This window comes from Canis aureus, chromosome 27, assembly GCF_053574225.1.
Source record: "Canis aureus isolate CA01 chromosome 27, VMU_Caureus_v.1.0, whole genome shotgun sequence".
NCBI lineage: Eukaryota > Metazoa > Chordata > Mammalia > Carnivora > Canidae > Canis > Canis aureus.
Window position 1 is genome coordinate 34,265,831 of NC_135637.1, and position 20,455 is coordinate 34,286,285.

The window sequence follows — 20,455 nt, forward strand, 5'->3', positions numbered from 1 at the left end:
AGACCACCACCTTCCTCAAGAAGCACCGCAGGGCAGTTGACGCTGACCATTCCTAGAGTCGTGGGTCCTTTGTGTGAGCCAATTATCCCCAAAATAGGGCACAGAAATGAGTCTGTTTCCTAACTTGGACAGGTTTTTCCTAAGACACATGGCACTCTCAGAATCCTAAATTAATCTGGGGAATTGTAACATTTACAAACACTTGCAGGAAGCAGCATCTGAATTTGGACTAATGTTGAATGCATGCACATCCATAATGAGGTAGAGTCCTGGCTCACCTTTGTTTTCTCTCTGCACTCTATCTTCCCTAGGAGAGGGAATATTCCCCTACCTGAGCCCTCCACCGCAAATCCCATCAGCACAGAATAGAGCCAGAAGTCCCGGAAGAGCTTTTGCAACCGAGGCTTGGCTTCTTTGATGGGAGGCAACCTTCGGGTGAGCTGAATGCACCAAAGACAGAGGGAGAAAAAGAGGTTATTTGCTCATGAGCCCTAGAACTTACAGATATAAAATCAACCCTAGATTTATTCTCCAAGAATCACTCAGTCATTTTGGGTAGGAAAGATACACTGACCAGTGACCAACACTTCTTGATCAGTTCACTGGTAAATACTCACTCATTCAGCAAACACTTATTGAGTAGCTAATGTGCAGCAGGCATCATACCCAGGAAGTGAAAAGCCCCATTCCTACAAAAGCCTTTCTGCCCAGTTCAGAGGTATGTGAGGAAATCATCACAGTGTAGCAGAGTTCCTAGAGAAGGTGTTATGGGTCTCAATGTTACCATGCAAGTAAGTAACTCTTGGCCAGACAGAGAAGAGAGAGGAACCCATCCAGCCATAGGAGCAACGGGCTCAAAGTCTGGGCTTGGGGAGGGCATGGAGGGCTTGGGAAGCTGGAGCACAGGTGAACAGCTGTGACTGGAGAGACAGGGTAATCATGAGAAACCTCGTGGGTTGAGGAGAAGTGACTTTCAGATCTTTTCTGGCAGCACAACTTTTTCAAACAGTAATCTTGGGCAAAATCCCAAGACTTAAAATAAGTCCTGCAAGACTTACAGAGTTACAGAGGTGCAGGGGTGAGAGACCCAAGTCCCTGCATCCTTGCTCAAGATGGTGTCCTCCCCAGCGTGAGACAGGGAGTAGCTCGCAGGTTATGCAAAAATGTTAAATTTATGCACGGCGTTTGTTGGACAAGTTAGTCCTCACAGAACCCCCAGAGGACATCAAGCCCCCTACATGATAATCAACCTACAGTGAGGGGTCTCAACAATCCAAATAGTCATGAGGACCAGGGACACAGCAGTGGCGCACACAATGACACCATTGCTGGGAAGGCAGGGTACTTGCACCAGTGGTTGGTAGGACTATAAATTGGTACACTATTTCCTGGGAAGCAATTTGGTGAAATGCGTCAAAAATTCTAAAAATAATGGGCATTAAGGAGGGCATATGATGAGATGAGCACTGGGTATTATACTATATATTGGCCAATTAAATTTAAATAAAATAAAACTCTAAAGTGCCCCATCATTTCACCTAAAATCCCATCTCTAGGGATCTATCCAAAAAATCTGATTTAAACACAAAAATGTTGCAACATTTGTTAGAACAGAAAAATAAAGAGAAAAACAAAACACTAAATGTTTTGCTGAACAGGACATTTACAGTACATCAGAAATATTTTCTTTTTTAAGATATTTATTTATTTATTTATTTATTTATTTATTTATTTATTCATGAGAGACACAGAGAGAGAGGCGGAGACACAGGCAGAGGGAAAAGCAGGCTGCATGCAGGGAGCCCGACGCAGGACTCAATCCCAGGTCTCCAGGATCACACCCTGGGCAGAAGGTGGCACTAAACCGCTTGAGCCACGGGGGCTGCCCCAGAAATTATATTTTCTAAGAATATTTGGTGACACTGGTAGAGCTTATAATACATTGAGTGAAAAAAATGCAAAATATATATAATATGGTATAGATTTGAAGTATATTTGTAGGTAAATATGTGTGTATAGAAAAAGGGAAAAAGTCCAGTCGCATATTAATAACGATTATTTCTGGGTAGCTGGGTTGGCAGGACTTCCTAGTTTCTTCCTTAATGTTGCCTGTACTTCCCAGAATTCTGCCACAGATCCGCTGCTTCCACAATCCCAGGGAGGCCACAGGTGCTGGCCTAGGGCTGGACAACATGCTGTGTGGGAGAAGCAGCTTCTCCTTGAAAGCCACTAGGGTGCTGTTCCCTTGGGTAGAATCAGTCAAGATAGGGTGGGGGGTGCAGGGTGGCCTCTGGGAAGGTGCTGAGGAGGTGGAGAAGCACTGCGGAGGGCAGCAGTGGACAGAAATGTCTCAAAGCAGAAAGGACACTGCCACAAAAGCACACTTGAGGGGCTTCCAACTTGCTAGTGGCCAAACATGGTAGCTTTAAAGAAAAGGAGCTCTGGGACTATTTCTGAGGTGACGGGCCTCCCTAGGATGAGGTTCCAAGAGATGGTGGAGGCATGACCCGGTTCCCAGACATAGCTTTGGCTTGGTGTTCAAGGTCAATGTGGCCAAGAGGTTCTGGTGTCCTATAAAAAGAACTTGCCTTTGGTGGCTATGGTCAGGCTTTCAGAATGCTTCACTCCCAATCAGATCAGAGGCACCAAGTGACTGAAAGGTCCAAAATGGTTTTGGAACAGTGAGAGAAAATGACTGTCAAAAATCTATCTTTAGGGACGCCTGGGTGGCTCAGTGGTTGAGCATCTGCCTTCAGCCCAAGGCGTGATCCTGGAGACCCGGGATCAACTCCCACATCAGGCTCCCTGCATGGAGCCTGCTTCTCCCTCTGCCTATGTCTCTGCCTCTCTCTTTGTGTCTCTCATGAATAAATAAATTAAAATAAATAAATAAAATCTTAAAAAAAAATCTATCTTTAGTTTGTGATCCTACTTCTCACCCTGAGAACGTCCTGCTTCCCTCCTAAGAACTAGGGCTTGGAAGTGCCCTATAGGTTCTCCCTGCATTGATGACTCCATCATACCAGCTGAGCTGGTTCTGCTTCCCAGGAAGGAAGACTATGGTGGAATCACAAAAGGCCCCAGAAATGATCTGAAGCAACCTGAGACAAAGACAGTGTAGTCAGACTGGTTAGGACTATGTGCAGGGATTTATGCCTATGCTTCAGGAGAGACAGAAAGCAGTCAGGAGGTTCCAGAGATCGCCAAAAGATGATGAAGGGGTCTTGTATGGCCCCGAGTCAGGACAGGCAAAGGATAAGGGAAAGGGTTATAAGATAACTGACCTGGAAAAAAAAAAAAAAAAAAAAAAAAGATAACTGACCTGCCCTTCCCTAAGATCAAGGTCAGAGAAAAAAAGACTGAAATAGATGAAGGAGTCCAAAGAGACATAACCAAATGCTATATCAGAACCCTGATTGGATCCTGGATTTTAAAAAGCTACCACAGAAGTCATGGAGAAATCTGACTGGTACTGGATGTCTGATAAAAGACAGTGGGACTGGGGCACCTGGGTGGCTCAGTGGTTGAGCGTCTGCCTTGGGCTCAGGTCGTGATCCTGAGGTCCTGGAATCGAGTCCCAAACTGAGCTCCCCGTGGGGAGCCTGCTTCTCCTGCCTCTGTCTCTCTCTGTGTCTCTCATGAATAAACAAATAAAATCTTTAAAAAACAACAACAACAACAACAACACACTCCTGGGTACCAAAATCAGGGAGCAGCATTCTGTGATAAGTTGGTCTTCCACACAATCGAGAATATTCCTGTAATAATGTTTTATTTTTTTTTGTAATAATGTTTTAGATTACAGAATTTATTATTTTTAATTTTTAAAAAAGATTTTATTTATTTATTGATGAGAGACACACACACACACAGAGGCAGGCAGAGGGAGAAGCAGGCTCCATGCAGGGAGCCCGACACAGGACTTGATCCTGGGTCTCCAGGATCACACCCTGGGCTGAAGGCGGGGCTAAACCGCTGGGCCACTGGGTGGCCCAGATTACAGAATTTATTTAAGATATTAGATTTTAAGATCCCGGGACTCCAGGATCACACTCTGAGCTGAAAGCAGACGCTTAACCACTAAGCTACCCAGGCGTCCCAGATTACAGAATTTAAAATAAATTTAATTTTTAAAAAAATATTTTTATTTATTTGTTCTTGAGAGACAGAGAGAGAGAGAGAGAGGCAGAGACACAGGCAGAGGGAGAAGCAGGCTCCATGCAGGGAACCCGATGTGGGACTTGATCCCGGGTCTCCAGGATCTCTGAAGGCAGGCGCTAAACAGCTGAGCCACCCGGGCTGCCCAAAAAAAATTTTAAAGAGTGATCCCTAGCCCCTAGTGAATGCCTAGGTAGACCAGAGTTTGGGTAGCACTGCTCAGTAATACCCTATCTGTCCTGTAACAGCTGAGAGAGCGAGGCTCCAAGCCTGGCACAGACACAGTGAGCCTTGACTGAAGAAAGTTCTGTACCAAGGTCTCCTTATGCTATGAATCACTGATCTCATTCTCCTTCCCTCTGCTTTTCAGAGGGACATGTTCATGGAAGCATGGGGACACCTGCCTAGCAGTCGCATCAGCCCTGGAGAATAGGGCCAGGTCAGACCAGGGCCAGATCACCTGAGTGGGAGAATCCATAGCTGGAGGGCTGATGAGAGGGCCTCTGTTGTTAGGGGAGCATTACAGCTACTCCTCATGCAACCCAGGCCCCCAGAGCTCTGAAGAGTGTCTCAGTTACGTGGTAGCTTCAGTGAGGACTGCGCCCACGAGCACGTCAACACAGCTATAGTCATGCCTTCCAAACACCAGCTGTACGAGAACTGGAGCAGAGGAGTCAGAAGTCACTCAGCAGAGACCAAAGATACAGCTGAGGGGGGTTTGTGCTGACAAAGCTAGTTGAGTGGTGTTTGATTTGGGACATATTTACTTTGGAAAATACCCAACACCGGCCCAGCACCAAAGTTCACATTGAAACCCCACTGGTGACCTTGGCTCATTTCATCTCTGCAACACCACTTCTCAGAAGCACAGAGGTGAGTTTGGTTTCTAACATTTCTGCTGATTATAAATTCTTATTTGTAGTGGTTAGAGATGGGTAACTGGTGCATTCATTTCTTTATCAAACTATGAACTGAAAAGTTTCTATGGCGTCTTAAAAATGGGAAAATGTGTTTTTTAGTCTGCCTGTTATAACATTCTGTCAGTTACATTATTGAGACAGTTGGCAAACTTGGAAAAGGAACTGTAATAGGAGAGTACTGTGCCTATGTCAGAACTGTACTATGATGGTGCATGAAATATCCTTGTCCAAAGGCATTTTTCCCTGAAATATTAGAATTAAAAGTTACAGGGACACATTCTAAGTGACCTACTCTCAAAGGATTCAGGGGGAAAAAAAAAGAGTACATGAGATGTGTGCCTGCATGTGTATACACACTCATACACACAGATGTGTATGCATGGAAAGAAAGCCATAAAGAAACTGTTCCAAAATACAAAAGCTAGTGAATCTGGGAAAAGGGTGTATAGGGGCTGTTCTCTATCCTGATCTTTCAACTTTTCTATGTTTGAAGTTATTTCAAGATGAAAGGTTTTTAAAATTTCAAGCAGTTACTTCTCTCCCATCACATCTGCCCTCTTTGGGCTGAAGACATAGCCAAGAAGGAACTAGAGTGTCCAGGTGTTGTGCTCTGATACATGACCATAAAGGCCAACCTTGCTCCATACAATTGGCATGAGAGAGTGCTATATAAAGTTCCCAGAAAAGTAAACTTTTGAATTGTTTACCTTTAAAAAATATTGCTTCTCTTCAAAGATAGTCACTTGGACATAATCTAGTGGTAGTTTTAGTGTCTTATATAATTCTTGTTATACTAAGTGGCAAAACGATTAGGAAGATTGGTTTTTTAGATCCTTAATTTCAATCCACAGAAAATATTAGAGAGCTTTTCTCCTTTCTCAGGTAAGGGAATAATGAACACTATTTTTGGCTTTTCATCATATAATGTAGGAACAGGGTATAAGAGGCTTCCCAATATACCATATGAACACAGGGGTTAAGAATCATGTCAAAAAAAAAAAAATCATGAATGTCTTCACTTCTACCTCCTTATCTGGTCTCAGATTCCTTTCCCTGAACTCTTATTCAAGTTGTTGCTTTTTTTAACCTTGTTTTTACCTGAGAAGGATCTTTCTAAGTATAGCCTAGCCAGGAGACTTCCATTCTCTTCTAACTTTTTACAGTGTACTGCTATCAATTTTTATGTCCACTTCTATCTGGAAACTGGGCCCAGTTCTATCTGCAGCCAACACATTAGAGATTGTTTCTCATGTGCAGGCTACATGTGCAGCACCCGCAGCTGAAGCTGCGGGTGCTGCAGGGAGGGTGTGGGGCAGGAAAAGACCACGGACATTTTCAAAGTCAGAAACTATGTGATTTGCCTTCTCTAAAATGTGTGATTCAAAAGTCTTTCGGTGGTGATTAGAACAACATTTGAGCGGATTATTTTCATAGTACCATATGGGAAGACCCAAGGAGGGAGACTGGGGGGCAGAGAAACCAATCCCAATGCTCCAAAGCAAAGAGGCAGAGGTTCCATTGCCACATACAGTAACAATAAAATGCTGAAAGGATGAAGTTAAGTTATACAGATGAAATTCCTTGGGGAATCCCTGGGTGGCTCAGTGGTTTAGCGCCTACCTTCGGCCCAGGGCATGATCCTGGAGACTCGGGATCGAGTCCCTCATCGGGCTCCCTGATGGAGCCTGCTTCTCCCTCTGCCTGTGTCTCTCATGAATAAATAAATAAAATCTTTAAAAATAATAATAAAAAAGAAATTCCTTGTATAGCACCTGGCATCCAGGAGACACTCTATCAAGAGTCACTGCATCGGAGGGCACATGATGAGATGAGCACTGGGTGTTATACTATATGTTGGCAAATTGAATTTAAATAAAATATTTTTAAAAATTAAAAAAAGAGTCACTGCCATCAACAACAAAACTGAGAGGGTCACAAGTTGGGTATCTGTATAGCTAGGCCCATTTTCAGGCCTAACAAGTCCAAATATTTACTTAACACAGGTGCCAGTAACTCATATCTGGCCTAGACTGGAAGGAGATATTCTCATCCTCAAATATCTACCTAACAGGAGATGGTTACACACACACAACAAACTTGACAAGATACAGCTCTTCCTTCCAGGCTTTTCAGAAGTGATGCTGGGATCACGTAAGATGGTATAACATTATAAATGCTTGCTGTAGCTGTTCTGCAGAAACATGGAAGCATCAAATAATAGCTCATCTACCCAGGATACAATATGCAGGAAGTAAGCAAGAGAAAGAGAAAGCTATTTGGCAGGTAAAACTGATTTGACAAGTTAAGACACATCCTTCCTTGGAATAAGAAAGGGGATGGGTAGATAAAGACGGGCTTCTCCCAGTGTATGTATTAAAAACTTACCTTGTTTATTTAAATAAAGGGACTGCCCCTCAGGCCTTCCAGTGAGAACTTTCTGACTTTATCACCTCACACAGACTTTATACACCTGGTAAGATTACTTCTAACCCCATGCTAGAAGCAGTTAAGTAAAAAAAGATTCAGTAGGTCCTCCTGACAGCAGTGTGAGCCAAGTAACAGATGCAGAGAAGACAACGTACCTGTGGTAAGCCATATAGCCTCATAGCCTCTGGGGAAAGACCACAGGGGAAAGACAGGCCACCAGCCACCTTTCACTAGGCACCCAGAGGATCTCTGCATTACGACAAATTCCAAATCTTATGCAAACTGCACAACCCCAAATAATGCGATGGATTTCACATATCTTTAGGATATCTGTTTTCAGAAAGCCTGGCCTGATGCATTTTTCAACATCTCCACTCAGGCCCCACCTCTTCTGAAGTGGGGAAGCTCTCCTGGCACCCTGCTCCTATGACAGGCAGCAGGGCCACACCCCAGCTCTGCACCCCTACCAGCTTTGTTGTTGTTGTTGTTTTTTTTTAAGATTTTATTTATTTATTCATGGGAGACACAGAAAGAGAGAGTCAGAGATGCAGACAGAGGGAGAAGCAGGCTCCATGCAGGGAGCCTGACGTGGGACTCGATCCCGGGACTCCAGGATCACGCCCTGGGCTGAAGGCGGCGCTAAACTGCTGAGCCACCAGGGCTGCCCAGCCTCCCTGCTTTGTGCACATCTGTTCCCTGTCTTGCTGGCAGAGTTCTGTGATAGGGGATACCTTTGCGCCTCCAGTGCCTAACATGTTGTTTAGAAAATAGGAGACAAAGTTTGGTGAGTGAATGAAAAAGAAACTCCCTCAGAATGCTGAGTCCCCAGAAATCTATATGGTCACAGTTTCATGAATCTTTATAGAAAGGATTCTCAATTAGGGGCCTTCAGATCATTCAGATAGGTTTAGGAAGCCAGACAAAATGTTGGGTATCTGTTTATCTTCACCAGTCTCTCTTAAAGTGCATGATCTTAAAATGGTTAAGGACTGACACTCCCAGGGCATCTTCCTGGGTCAAAGCCATGGGCTTGCCCTCCAAGCACTGTGGTGGCAGGTCCACTAGGCTACCTCTCACAGTGTCGCTGGTTTTCTCTCCCAACTTTAGCTTTGCCAAAATGAAATGCCCGTTCCAACCCCTCATCATTTCTCTCATCTTAACGTCCATGTGTGCGAACAACAGCCTGGCTGGTCAGCTTGAGGAAGGAGGGGAAGATTCTCCATCCAGAGACTCCCAATGGAGGCAGTTAAATAGCAAAAACCTGAGCATGTCCCTTCTCCCTGCTGACTTCCACAAGGAAAACACAGTCACCAATGACTGGATCACAGAGGGGGAGGAGGACGAGGATTATCTGGACCTAGAAAAGATATTCAGCGAAGATGATGACTATATTGACATCATCGACGCAGTTTCACCAACTGATTCAGAGGCCGTTGCTGGGAACATCCTCCAGCTCTTCCAAGGCAAGAGCCGTATCCAGCGTCTCAACATCCTCAATGCCAAGTTTGCTTTCAACCTTTACCGAGCACTGAAGGAGCAGGCCCATTCTACCGACAACATCTTCATAGCCCCAGTGGGCATTTCCACTGCCATGGGTATGATTTCCTTTGGCCTCCAGGGGGAGACTTATGAACAAGTGCACTCAATTTTGCATTTCAAAGACTTTGTCAATGCCAGCAGCAAGTATGAGATCATGACCATTCACAATCTCTTCCGTAAACTGACTCATCGCCTCTTCAGGAGGAATTTTGGGTACACACTGCGGTCAGTCAATGACCTTTATGTCCAAAAGCAATTTCCAATCCTGGATGACTTCAAAAGAAAAGTAAGAGAGTACTACTTTGCAGAGGCCCAGGAGGCTGACTTCTCAGACCCTGCCTTCATATCAAAAACCAATAACCACATTCTGAAGCTGACCAAGGGTCTCATAAAAGACGCACTGGAGAATATTGACCCAGCTACTCAGATGATGATTTTAAACTGCATCTACTTTAAAGGTAAGAAATAGCTTTAGGTTTCTCAAAACAAACTCATGACATACTCTTTTAGTGCACAGATGGACTGAACATCAACAACTGTGTGCTCTAGTTCTGATTTATCCAGGAAACCAAGACACAGGGAAGATCAGGATGAAGTCGGTAGTAGCTGATACTGGGCTCTAATTCTATGCTTTATGCTCACTGAAACTTCATCACAACCTTGTTATTAGCATCCCATTTTATAGACAGAGCCGCAAAGCAGAGAGAAGTAAAATGATGCTCCCATGGCACACAGCCAGTAAGGCGCATAACTAAGGTTGTGTCAGGCAGGCCGTCTCCAGTGCTTCGTTAAATTGGAAGAAAAAATGAAAAACCTTTTTACCATTTGGCCATCCTGGATTTGAGTTTTTTTAATTTCCTTTCCCAATTATCAGTAAGCAGGAATATGGACAAGAAGCTGAAGACAGGTATCTGAAAACTGTTCAGCTTGACTTACATTAATATTTGCAAGTCCTTTTGGGGACACTTGTGCACTAATGGGCAGGAGGGGGTAGGGAAATAAACTATTATTTCTAGACCAACTATTCTGGGCCAGACAAGAAAGGACATCCTCCCCCCCCCCCCACACACACATAGGACCCCTGGGATCCTGGAAGTAAATGGGCAATGGACATAAAATCCAGACCTCATGCACAGTGCTCTCATTGGGACTTGAACCAGAAGAAACCTCTACCTCACTCTACAAGCCTAGAGAGCCAAAGGGCAGACACAAAGAATTCCTCGCCTGTTAGCTCCAACACTAGTTACAGCAGTGAAGGATAGGGGCCCTCTCTTGGCTGCTGCTCTGGGGAGGTGGGGCTGCTGAGGGTAAGCCGAGGCCTCCCTGTAGCTGTGCCAGGCAGGCAATCTGTCAGATAGGCAAAGTAGGGCTGAAGCACTCAAGGCTGCAGGAGGGGCATGGAGGCTGAGCCAGACCTCTCGGGCTTCCCTCTCAAATGCTAGGAACACCACTGGCATTGTGGTGGCTGATCAAAGGCTAAGGCTCTAACAGGCTTGTAACAGAAACACAGACACATGCCACATATATAATGAATACACACACATATTTTAAGAGAGAAAGCGCACTCATAAGCAGTGGGGAGGGGGAGGAGAGGGAGAGAAAGAATCCTAAGCAAGCTCCAAGCCCAGCATGGAGCCTGAAGTGGGGCTCAATCTCACGACCCCGAGATCATGACCTGAGCTGAAATCAAGAGTCGGAAGCTCAATCGACTGAGCCACCCAGGTGCCTCCGCACACGTATACTGTTTATTACTGATCATAAGTACATGGAAATGAAAAAATGAGTTTAAGCCCTGGCCTCCCCACTTTTTAGTCATGTAGCCTCAGGCAAGTTCAATGTTTCTGTGACTCAGTTTCCTCAGCTTTATATTGATGAATCTACTCTAACAGGGCTGTGTGTAACACTGCAAGAGACAGTGATGCAGTGCTAGCCTGATATGGTGGCAAGAGCTCAATGATCTTGAAGGAGTAAAACTGCAGATGCCACGGTCATATCATATACTAAGTAGGTATGATATTGTCAGAGACGTTTAGTCTGCTTCTATGAGCAACTAACCTATGTTTAGGAACAGCTTTAGGACAGTCAATGTAAGTTACTTGGGCAGCACCAAAACCCTCAGTTCTACAGGTCTGTGGGGAACCCCAGACACAAGCGCCTCTGCATTAGGCTGGCTGAGTGATCAGGAGCAGGCAGAGAAACCCATGAGTTATTCCTGCCGGCAAGGCCTGCAGAACGACTAGGGCAGTCAGTTTGTAACCTCCAACACCTAGTAACCAGTGTCACACACCAAGGGGTCAAAGTGGCAAATATATACATATCCTTTTCCGCTCCTGTTGGATAGTCACTTAATTTAACATTGGAATCAGAGAGATGAAATGCTAGCAGCACCCAATCTTTCATGGATGCTCATCAGAAGAAAGGAAAGTCTAGAAATATAATTTTAATCGTGAGCGCCTAAATCTGTTACTAATTTGATTTTTAATTACAAATATTATAACCACCTTGTAAAGCACAATATAAACAGAGGTTGGGTCAGGAGGAAGTCAGAAGGAAAGAATCCCAGGAGACATGTGACAGCTCCAGCAAAAGCACAGTGACATCTGTGGTTGCCACAACCTGGGGGGAAGGAAGAAGCAGCCCTAGTATCTGAGGGGTAAAGGCCAGGGGTGCCGCTAAATACCCTACAATGCATAGGACGGCCCCCATAACAGAAAACTGCCAAATGTCAATAGTGCTGAGGCTGAGAAGCCTGGGGTAGAGACTCATCTCATCCCAGCAGCTCTACCCACCAGTTAGAAACAAGTTACTTTGCGTCTTTGTACCTGTTTCCTCATCTGTAAAACAAGGCTTATAATAAAAAGCACACATTACATATGGTTGCTGGGAGGAAAGGAAGGATACAGGAAAGATGGTTGGAGGAATGCCTGGCACATGGCCAGCTCTTAGTTGTCAGTCAGCAGCCATTGTTATAGTTACTAGTATCTTAAAGCTAAAACAGATATGTGCTTACTCCTGGACACAGCATTACACGTAAATCTGACATGAAGATCTGATGGCATCATCAGTATATCCTTCTAGTCCTTATGGAATCGCAGAGTGGACGGGATGAAGGCTATCGAAACAGGGTTGCCATGAGCAAAAAGGTACTCATTTTGCAGGTCAACCAACAGAGGTCCAGGCCCGTTAGGGATCTTGCTAGAGTCAACTATTTAGCCCCCACCTCTAAACCAGAATTCATTCCAGCCATCTAACTTTTCTACCATTATCATACTTCCTACAAGTATGTTAGCATTCTGACCTTGGAATCATTTAGAACGGTGGTCCTCAAAGTGTGGTCTCCAGACCAGGAGCATCAGCACCACCTGGGAACTTGTAAGAAATGCAAGTTCTTGGCTCCAATTAGAGCAGAACCAGAGACTCTGCGGGTGGGCCCTGCAGCCAGAACGCGCCCTCCAGGTGTTTCGGGTGCATGCTCGCATGCGTAGACCATGGCTTTAAAATAACATTTTAATAAAAGCCCTATTCTAATTGACTTTACAGGATCCTGGGTGAATAAATTCCCAGTAGAAATGACACACAATCACAACTTTCGGCTGAATGAGCGAGAGGCGGTCAAAGTTTCCATGATGCAGACCAAAGGGAACTTTCTAGCAGCAAATGACCAGGAGCTGGACTGTGATATCCTGCAACTGGAGTATGTGGGGGGCATCAGCATGCTAATCGTGGTCCCGCACAAGCTGTCTGGGATGAAGACACTTGAGGCACAGCTGACACCCCAGGTGGTGGAGAGATGGCAGAAAAGCATGACCAACAGGTACTTTAGGTTGAATGTTTGTTCTTTTGATCTCTGGGAAGCAGGGAGAGACCAGAAACACTGGGAGTTTTGGTCATTTTAAGGAGAAGGGAGATGTGTGCATAAAAACCCAAGAACTGCCATACTGGGCCATTTTTGTAAGTTCAGCCAAAATTTCCTGCTCAGTGAGAAGCAATCAGACAGCATCTGTGAGAAACACACACATTTTCAGAAGTGAGGGACAGGTGACTTAGAGCCAGTGTGGAAACAGTCCTGGCTCTGCCGCCTATTTGCTCTATGGCTTCATCGTCTGTGAAAGCAGCATGATTCCATGACTTCCCAGGGTCGCAGAGAGAGATACAGAGAGTACACAGAAAAGTGATACTGAGCATCCCTTGCAGCACCTGGTACGTGTGATGACCTCTGCCCCCCTGTGCAGGAAATCCTGCAGTCCTCATAACCCATTAGGGACACATCATTCATGATTTCCCATTATTATTTGTTACTCCATAGGCAAAACTACAGGTTTTAAATAGTTACCACAATTATTAGCATATCACACCAGAAAGAATAGAGAAGTTGCATTTCTGTTTTATTAGATGTTGGTCTCCTTTTGGGACAAGAATGCAAAGAAATGTAACAAACTGAGAATAGGGCTCTTAGAAGAGGGTATCTGCTCAGGGAGGGGATGAGTCATCAGGCCCTGTCAATTTTTCCTTAAAAATGTCCCCTCTTTTTCCTAACCTCATCGCCTATGACATCCCACCCTGAGCTAAGAAGGCTTAACCAGCCTGCCCATTCCACTCCTTTAGCCACCCTGCACTGGTCTCCAAACAGCATTCCTAAGACACTCTTCCGCCCCGGCTCTTCTGCTCCGAAGCTCTCTGTGGGCCACCTGCCCACAGGACACAGCCCAGCTTCTAGGCCTCCCATCTGGCCTACTCTGCCCCTCCTCCTCTTTCCTCCTAGCCTGAACAGTGCCCCTTGGCAGTCCAGCTCAAGCGTCCTCCAGGCTTTGCTCACGCCATGTCTCAGGCTGTGGGCAGCTTTCTAGGCCACAGGAATACCTGCTCCTTCCCACCCCCTCCTGGATGGCTCCAGTAGTGAGATCTGTTCTAGTTGTTCAGACATTACCATACCGCCTTTACCATTTTGCTGCTTCACACACTTGAGTCCTGGCTTGCCAAAAGGAAAGCAAGCTCTTGAGAAGAGGGACTGTGTCTGATGTCTCTTTATCCTCTTTGTGTGCTGGATTTGGCCTCATGGGCACTGTAGTTGCTATTTATCCGTAAAGACTGAATGTGTTGAAGCAAGGACAGAGAACATGCAACACTGTCTGGCATGTGAAAGGTTCCTTTTTCTGTATATTGACCAGATATTCAACTGATTACTTAACAAGAAATTCCTGGAATCAAGAGAATTGTTTTAGATACTTTCAAACCATAAACCAGTAACAGTTCTGCTGCTGACCCGTAAGGCGGAACATGAACCCTACAGTATGGAGGAAATGACTGGATAGCACTAACCATACCTACATTTTAAGAAACTGGGATCATGATGGTCTTTCCTCAAAACTCAACTGATAGTACTGTGATATAAATTTTATTCTGTGGTAAAAGCAACCTGGGGTTGGTGGCAGAAAGGAGGTGAGGGCATTTGAGGGAAAAACAGGATTCTTTTGGAACTTGTAGTTCAATAAAACTGGGCACCCTTTTCTTCTCTGCCCAGAACTCGAGAGGTACTTCTGCCTAAATTCAAACTGGAGAAGAACTACAACCTGGTAGAGGCCCTGAAGTCAATGGGGGTCACAGCACTGTTTGACAAAGAAAGCAATATGACCGGAATCTCAGACCACAGGATCACCATTGATCTGGTAACCTCTCCCTCTGTCCACCCTCCGCACCTGTGCCCAGGGTCTGCCCCCAGCAAAGCCTCCCTCCTGTCTGTCCTGACTTCAGAAGTCAGGGGTGCTGGATCTGCTCTCCCTCAGTCTGCCAGATACTGTGTGGGTAGGGTAGTCTGTTTTAGGGAGCAGCATGGGAATGAATCACATTCTCACTGACTGCAGAAAGAGAGGAGGCATGTGTTCCAACCCCTGAAATAGCGACACTCAGCTGAATCATGAAAGATCCTTTAACATGCAGCAAAAATGCATGACCTGCATACTGAACTTGACAAAATAGACACACTACAAGACAAGAGAGAACACCAGTCCAAAAAACCCGACCCCATCCTTCTAGCAGTGCACCTAGAGCGTAGTACAGGGGAGACGGGGCGTGCAGCTGCTGTCTTGCTGGCAGATTACTCATACTATGGGCCACCACCATGAGAGACTATGATGTTGGAGTTTATAGAGATACATACTATTTATATGACACAGCCTCTGAGCACAATTACCACATCTGGCAGAGATCTTCAAGGGTCATTTTGGCCAGCTGTGGTTTGTGCCTTGTTATGTGGTGTTTCTACCCTAAATGAGAGGAGACTCACTATATCATCTATCCTTCTGTGTGCTCACTGATGGGATCTGACAACTTCCTTTCCATTTTGAAACAGTTCAAGCACCAAGGTACCATCACGGTGAACGAGGAGGGCACCCAAGCTGCCGCCGTGACCACAGTGGGGTTCATGCCGCTGTCCACCCAAGTCCGGTTCACTGTCGACCGCCCCTTCCTCTTCCTCGTCTATGAGCACCGCACCAGCTGTCTGCTCTTCATGGGGAGAGTTGCCAACCCCACCAAGTCTTAAAGGTGGAGGTCTGGGCATTTGAAGTGTTTTGGGGGCACTCTGTAATTCTGGTTCCATTCTAACAATGAGAACGGAGATGTTTTGGCATCATGGCTTTTGTGGTTTATGCTACCATTCTGAAATCGAGGCCCATTGGAGAGGAGAAATTTACAAATGACTGAGAAGCTCACCGGAATCAGTTCAGCACAGTGAACAATGCCAGCAGTTCGTAGAAGTGAACGTACCTGTGATACGTCAGCTGTTACCTAGAGGCTGTCAGCAACATAGAGACTGGCTTACTCCCACTTCCTCAGTGCAAACCTGTGGAGGGCCTGCCTGTGCACCTCCTTCCTCTGCAGTACCTAATCCTTGAACTTTCGGCTCTTTTACTCAAATTGCCGGCGCTCTTCATCTGAACACAGAACACAGAAATGAGCTGCAGGACTAATCTCTCACCTCTCCCAAAGATGGTGCCCAGGACAGGAACAACCTTGTGACATTCAAGGAGTGCCCTAGGTGTTAGGGCTTAATTCTCTCAAGGCCCAACTTTCCAAGTTGATGTTAAATGTCATCTATACTTCTGCTGTCACCTCACTGCTGCCCAGAGGACAGTGTGTACACGTGGCCATGCTTTCCACCTTAGAGATAAATAAATATCGCCACTTTTACTGTGTGTCTGTTATAATTCTCTTTTTTGAGGTTCAAGTAACTAAGAAAGACCAAATTCAAAATAGCTGACATCCCCAGGAGTGACAGAGGTTGACAAAAAACAACTTGATTCTTCATGGTGACTCATGTGCTACACAGCAGGCATACTCCTCAGGATCAGGACATGGTGAGTGTTGCTAAATCGTGGGGGCAAAGGTGCTGTGGATGAAGCTTCATGGAAATTCCTGAAATGCCAGTCCTTGTGGGGGCAAATGCTATGGCTTTCATCCCCGGACACAGGGAGACCCTCAGACAAGCTCCCATAGTGGGTCTGGTTTGAGAAAGCAGGTGACATTTAAATGTCTCTGCTACTTGGGTAAGACCAATGGAATCTAAAAAGGCTGCTCAGAATTCAAGCGTGCTGGTGCCTCTGCAGTGCTGGGGACTCTGGGCAGTGACAGGGAGAGCATCAGAAGTGCTGTGCGTGCAGCTATCTATGACCCCCAGAACCCTGTAAGAGAGGCTTTCTCTTCCCTTTTCTGCAGAGGAGAAAGAGCAGAGTTTGAGCACAGGCTGGCTTGATACCAAGGTCACCCACTGAGTCTTGTCTCAGAGGGCTTCAGACTCAGTGAGACCAACACTAGTCATGGTGGCAGCAAAAGGGGAGCACCTAATGTTCCCCACTGTAAGAGGTACTGTGATGGATATGCCCGTAGGTTATCACTGAGTCCTGACACCAACGCAAGGAGGTTCACACTGTTATCACCTCCTTTTGGCAGCTGAAGAAACAGTTCAAGGTCTCAGAAGAGACATGATCTGCCCAGGCCCTGCTGTTGCTAATACACTCTTCACCAGCTTCTTTCCAACCTTCTGCACCAGGATCTCTACCTTCTGTATCCAATGCCCAGTGTAGGGTGGAGGCTACGTCTTTCCCTGTCAAACCGCCTGACCTCTCGGGGAGCTGGCTGAGACCCCACTCCTTGAGTTCCTTCTCCAATGCACTTCTACACTGTCCTTTCCTGGTGCTTGTCCTGCATTTCTTGTCCTGATTCTAATTCCCTATGTTTCTCCCATTCCTAAATGTGGTTCTCTCAAAAACTCTCCCTGTACCCTTTTGTCACGTCTGTCCCCTACCCAAAAGTTAACTATCTCCCTTCTGATGTGGCCTGCCCCATCTCTGCTGGAGCCAGCCCAGACTCCTCTGTGACCCAGTCCAGATCAAGGCCCTCCAGCCTTCAGGCTTTTTGTTCACCTACATCCACTTAGAATGCACTCAGACACCCTCTTTAAGGAACTAGCTGATCCAGATTTCAAGGCAATAGAGTATTAATTCAGAGCAAAGACCCTGAACCAGGCTGCCTGGGTCCCACCCTGGCTCTAATATTTAGTAACTATGGGACTCTGAGGCAAGTTCTGTGCCTCTGTTTCCCCACCTATAGAATAGGGATAATAACAGCTCCTACCTTCCAGGATTGTTGTAAGAATTAATTGAGTTAATGACTGGAATGGATTTACATCAGTGTTTGGTACTTAGCAAAAGGTAGGTAAGGACTTCTTGTTATTATCTTTGTCTGAGAGAGTATCTAGTCCAGGGGTTCCTAACTGAGGAGTCCTAAGCAGGCTTCTCCCACTCAACTTTCTGAGAGTAAAGCAAAACCTTGTGAAGAGATGCACTCTTATGGAAGGAAAGGGCAAGACTTTCAAAGGAGTCCATGACCTAAAATCTGTTAGTCCACAAATCTAATTTTATAGGCACTGAGAGAATAAGTAACCTGTCCAAGGTCACAAAAATTACTAGTGGCATAGGTATACTAGCTCTAAGTAAAGTGCACAAATGTTTTCTGAGCAGGAGGCACAGCTTATCACATCACTACAATAGTGGAACACACAGGACTCTAAGCATTAGATACTTTTCAAGGTACTTAATTAATTAGATACTAAGAAAAGCAATTTAATCAGTTATATTTCTGAAGAAATATTATTCTACAAAGTTGCAGGTCAAAGATCGCCAAACCTAAGCTCTGAAGGAACATCAGAGATCACATGACCCAGTCTCCAGTGACACCCTCCAGGTTCCTAAGGTCACTAATAAATCATTGATAAGCTGCATTTGGACAGACACCTAGGGTTCCTGCCCCAAATCCACTGGCACTTCCACTGAACTAAGTACCTGGAGACACTTTGTCATCAAAAGATCCAAAACAGAGTATCTTGTTCCAAAAGAAAGAAAGAAAGACAAAACATTAAAAGAAGAAGAAGGAGGAGGAGGAGGAAGAGGAGGAGGAGGAGGAGGAGGAGGAGAAAAAGCTTTGGAAGCTAGTTTGGAAACTAGTTTCTCCTAGGGGGTCCAAGGGGCAAACCAGAAAGCAAATGCAAGATCCCATGATCTCTGTGCTCTTTGTTGAGCAATAGAATCAAATATTTGTTTCCTCCCCCATAATATAACCATTAACTTTTGTTAAGACTACAATACTTATTCTATTCATGTAAAAGGTCACTGCAGTGGAGTAAACAAAGTATTTTAAGTGAGTATGTGCTTGCCTATCACTGGTAACAGTCATGCCTACACTGACCCTGCCGGGCACTTCAGAGGGTCATCTCTCCATCTTTTCGAGAAGCTCTGTGGGCAGAAAAGGCATAGAGAGGCTGTGATGCTCACCCAGGATCCCACCCTGGTCCCTGTGACTCAAAAACTTATGTGCTCCCAACCAACCTCATCAGTCACTACTCCCGGAAAGTACAAAGTGCCCCCTATGAATTTCTACTATTAGCAGTTACTAAGCTCTAAATGACAACAGCTACACATGCATGGAAGTTCACAGGCACACAGGTCGGAGAATTTACTCCAAACATGCTCCCTCATGGAACCTGCTGCTGGCCTTTTCCCCCTCCAACAGGCTGAGAGCACTGTGGACTATATGCCCCTCACCTTTCCCTCTAGGCCAAACAAAGGATCCATGTACGGTGGTACTTCTAAAACACAATTGTACACTAATCAACATTAAGTACAAAGTGAAAAGGTTTATGTTTTCAAAACCCAATGGAGGCAGTGATGAAAAATACCACTGCAGAGAGTCCTGGCCATTCACAAATCCCCAGAGCTGTGGGAGAGCACCTGATTACAGGTGGTAAGGTCCGCAAGAGAGAGGGATAAAGGAAGGCAGCTACAGGCACAAGCAAACTTGCAGGCCCCTGTCTCCTCAAGCATACTCAGGCAAAGGAGACTGTCCTAACACAGATGCGTCAGGGGAACAAGCAACTTGGCTCCTGCTCAAGTCAGCCACTTACAGGGCGGGGGAGACACGAAAGAAAAGGACAAGCAGAAGGCATGTGAATGCAAGTGGAATGCTCCACAAAGTGCAACCTGTGACATCTTAAAGGCAAATGGTAGTAAACCAGTCAGTTGCTATTTTTTAGCCACCATGGCCAGCTAATAAAATCAGGCCCCAAAGGTCGCCAGATTCTGAATGATGAACTCCTAGACTGCAGAAAGGACAGAAATTGAGATCAGGAGAGGTGCCTCTCCAACCACCTGTCTGATCTCTACAACCCTGGGTCACCCCAGCAGCTTACAGGTCAATCCCTCTGGTATTCCATGTGAAGGGACACACATGTAAGTGCTCAGACTCGAACTACTAGGTGTGGGGAAAGGTGGGAAGGACCTGGAAGGCAGAAGGAGGGATTAACCAGAACGCAGGTTTAGTGGAAGCTAGAGAATCATGGATGAAAACAAATATTAGAACCCTAGGTCATAGCTTAGGACTCGCAGTTGGGAACAATTAAGAAAGGGAAAAACAACTTCTACAAAGGTCATTTGGGAAGTGGCTGCAAGTCGGAGACAGACTCTACCATAGCAATGTTGTGGCAGGGCTTGGAGCCTATACTGTGAGCTGTCCACCAGGGTGGGGGGCAGGCTGTGTGCCAAAGAATGACCTCAGAGGGCACTGAGGGCCACAGTTCCAAGCACCAAGCACCATGCAGAGGCCCCAGGCCTCATCTCACAGAAAGGGATGGGGAAGAGGATGGAAGCAGAGCCTGCCCACCACTAGTCAGAGGCACAAGAGCAGGGCATAAGACACAGGACGAACCTGGAGTCACATTTCAGATCTGGGAGCCACACAAGAGGGAACCAACAAAGGTTTCCTGGTCAACTGGCAAGGAGATTTAGGCAGAACATGGTAAAAGAGGGTTGGTGTGGCCACAACAGGCACATACCTATGGGACAGTCACAGAACAGCTGGTG

The 20,455-nt window shown here is 45.7% G+C and overlaps 2 protein-coding genes across 2 annotated transcripts in view; one reads left to right on the top strand and one right to left on the bottom strand.

The window, feature by feature from the left end:
- The window catches only part of PI4KA (phosphatidylinositol 4-kinase alpha), a 117,797-nt gene that overhangs the window by 46,846 nt on the left and 50,496 nt on the right, over positions 1-20,455 (bottom strand). The window contains exon 20 of the mRNA XM_077874597.1: positions 332-440. Coding sequence (XP_077730723.1) covers positions 332-440 — 109 coding nt within the window. The remainder of the gene's footprint in view (positions 1-331; positions 441-20,455) is intronic.
- Positions 4,887-16,232, top strand: SERPIND1 (serpin family D member 1). Its single transcript, XM_077874598.1, has 5 exons — positions 4,887-5,031; positions 8,613-9,502; positions 12,585-12,858; positions 14,566-14,710; positions 15,394-16,232. The coding sequence occupies exons 2-5, from the start codon at positions 8,623-8,625 to the stop codon at positions 15,583-15,585; spliced, it is 1,491 nt and encodes a 496-aa protein (XP_077730724.1). The 5' UTR covers positions 4,887-5,031; positions 8,613-8,622; the 3' UTR covers positions 15,586-16,232.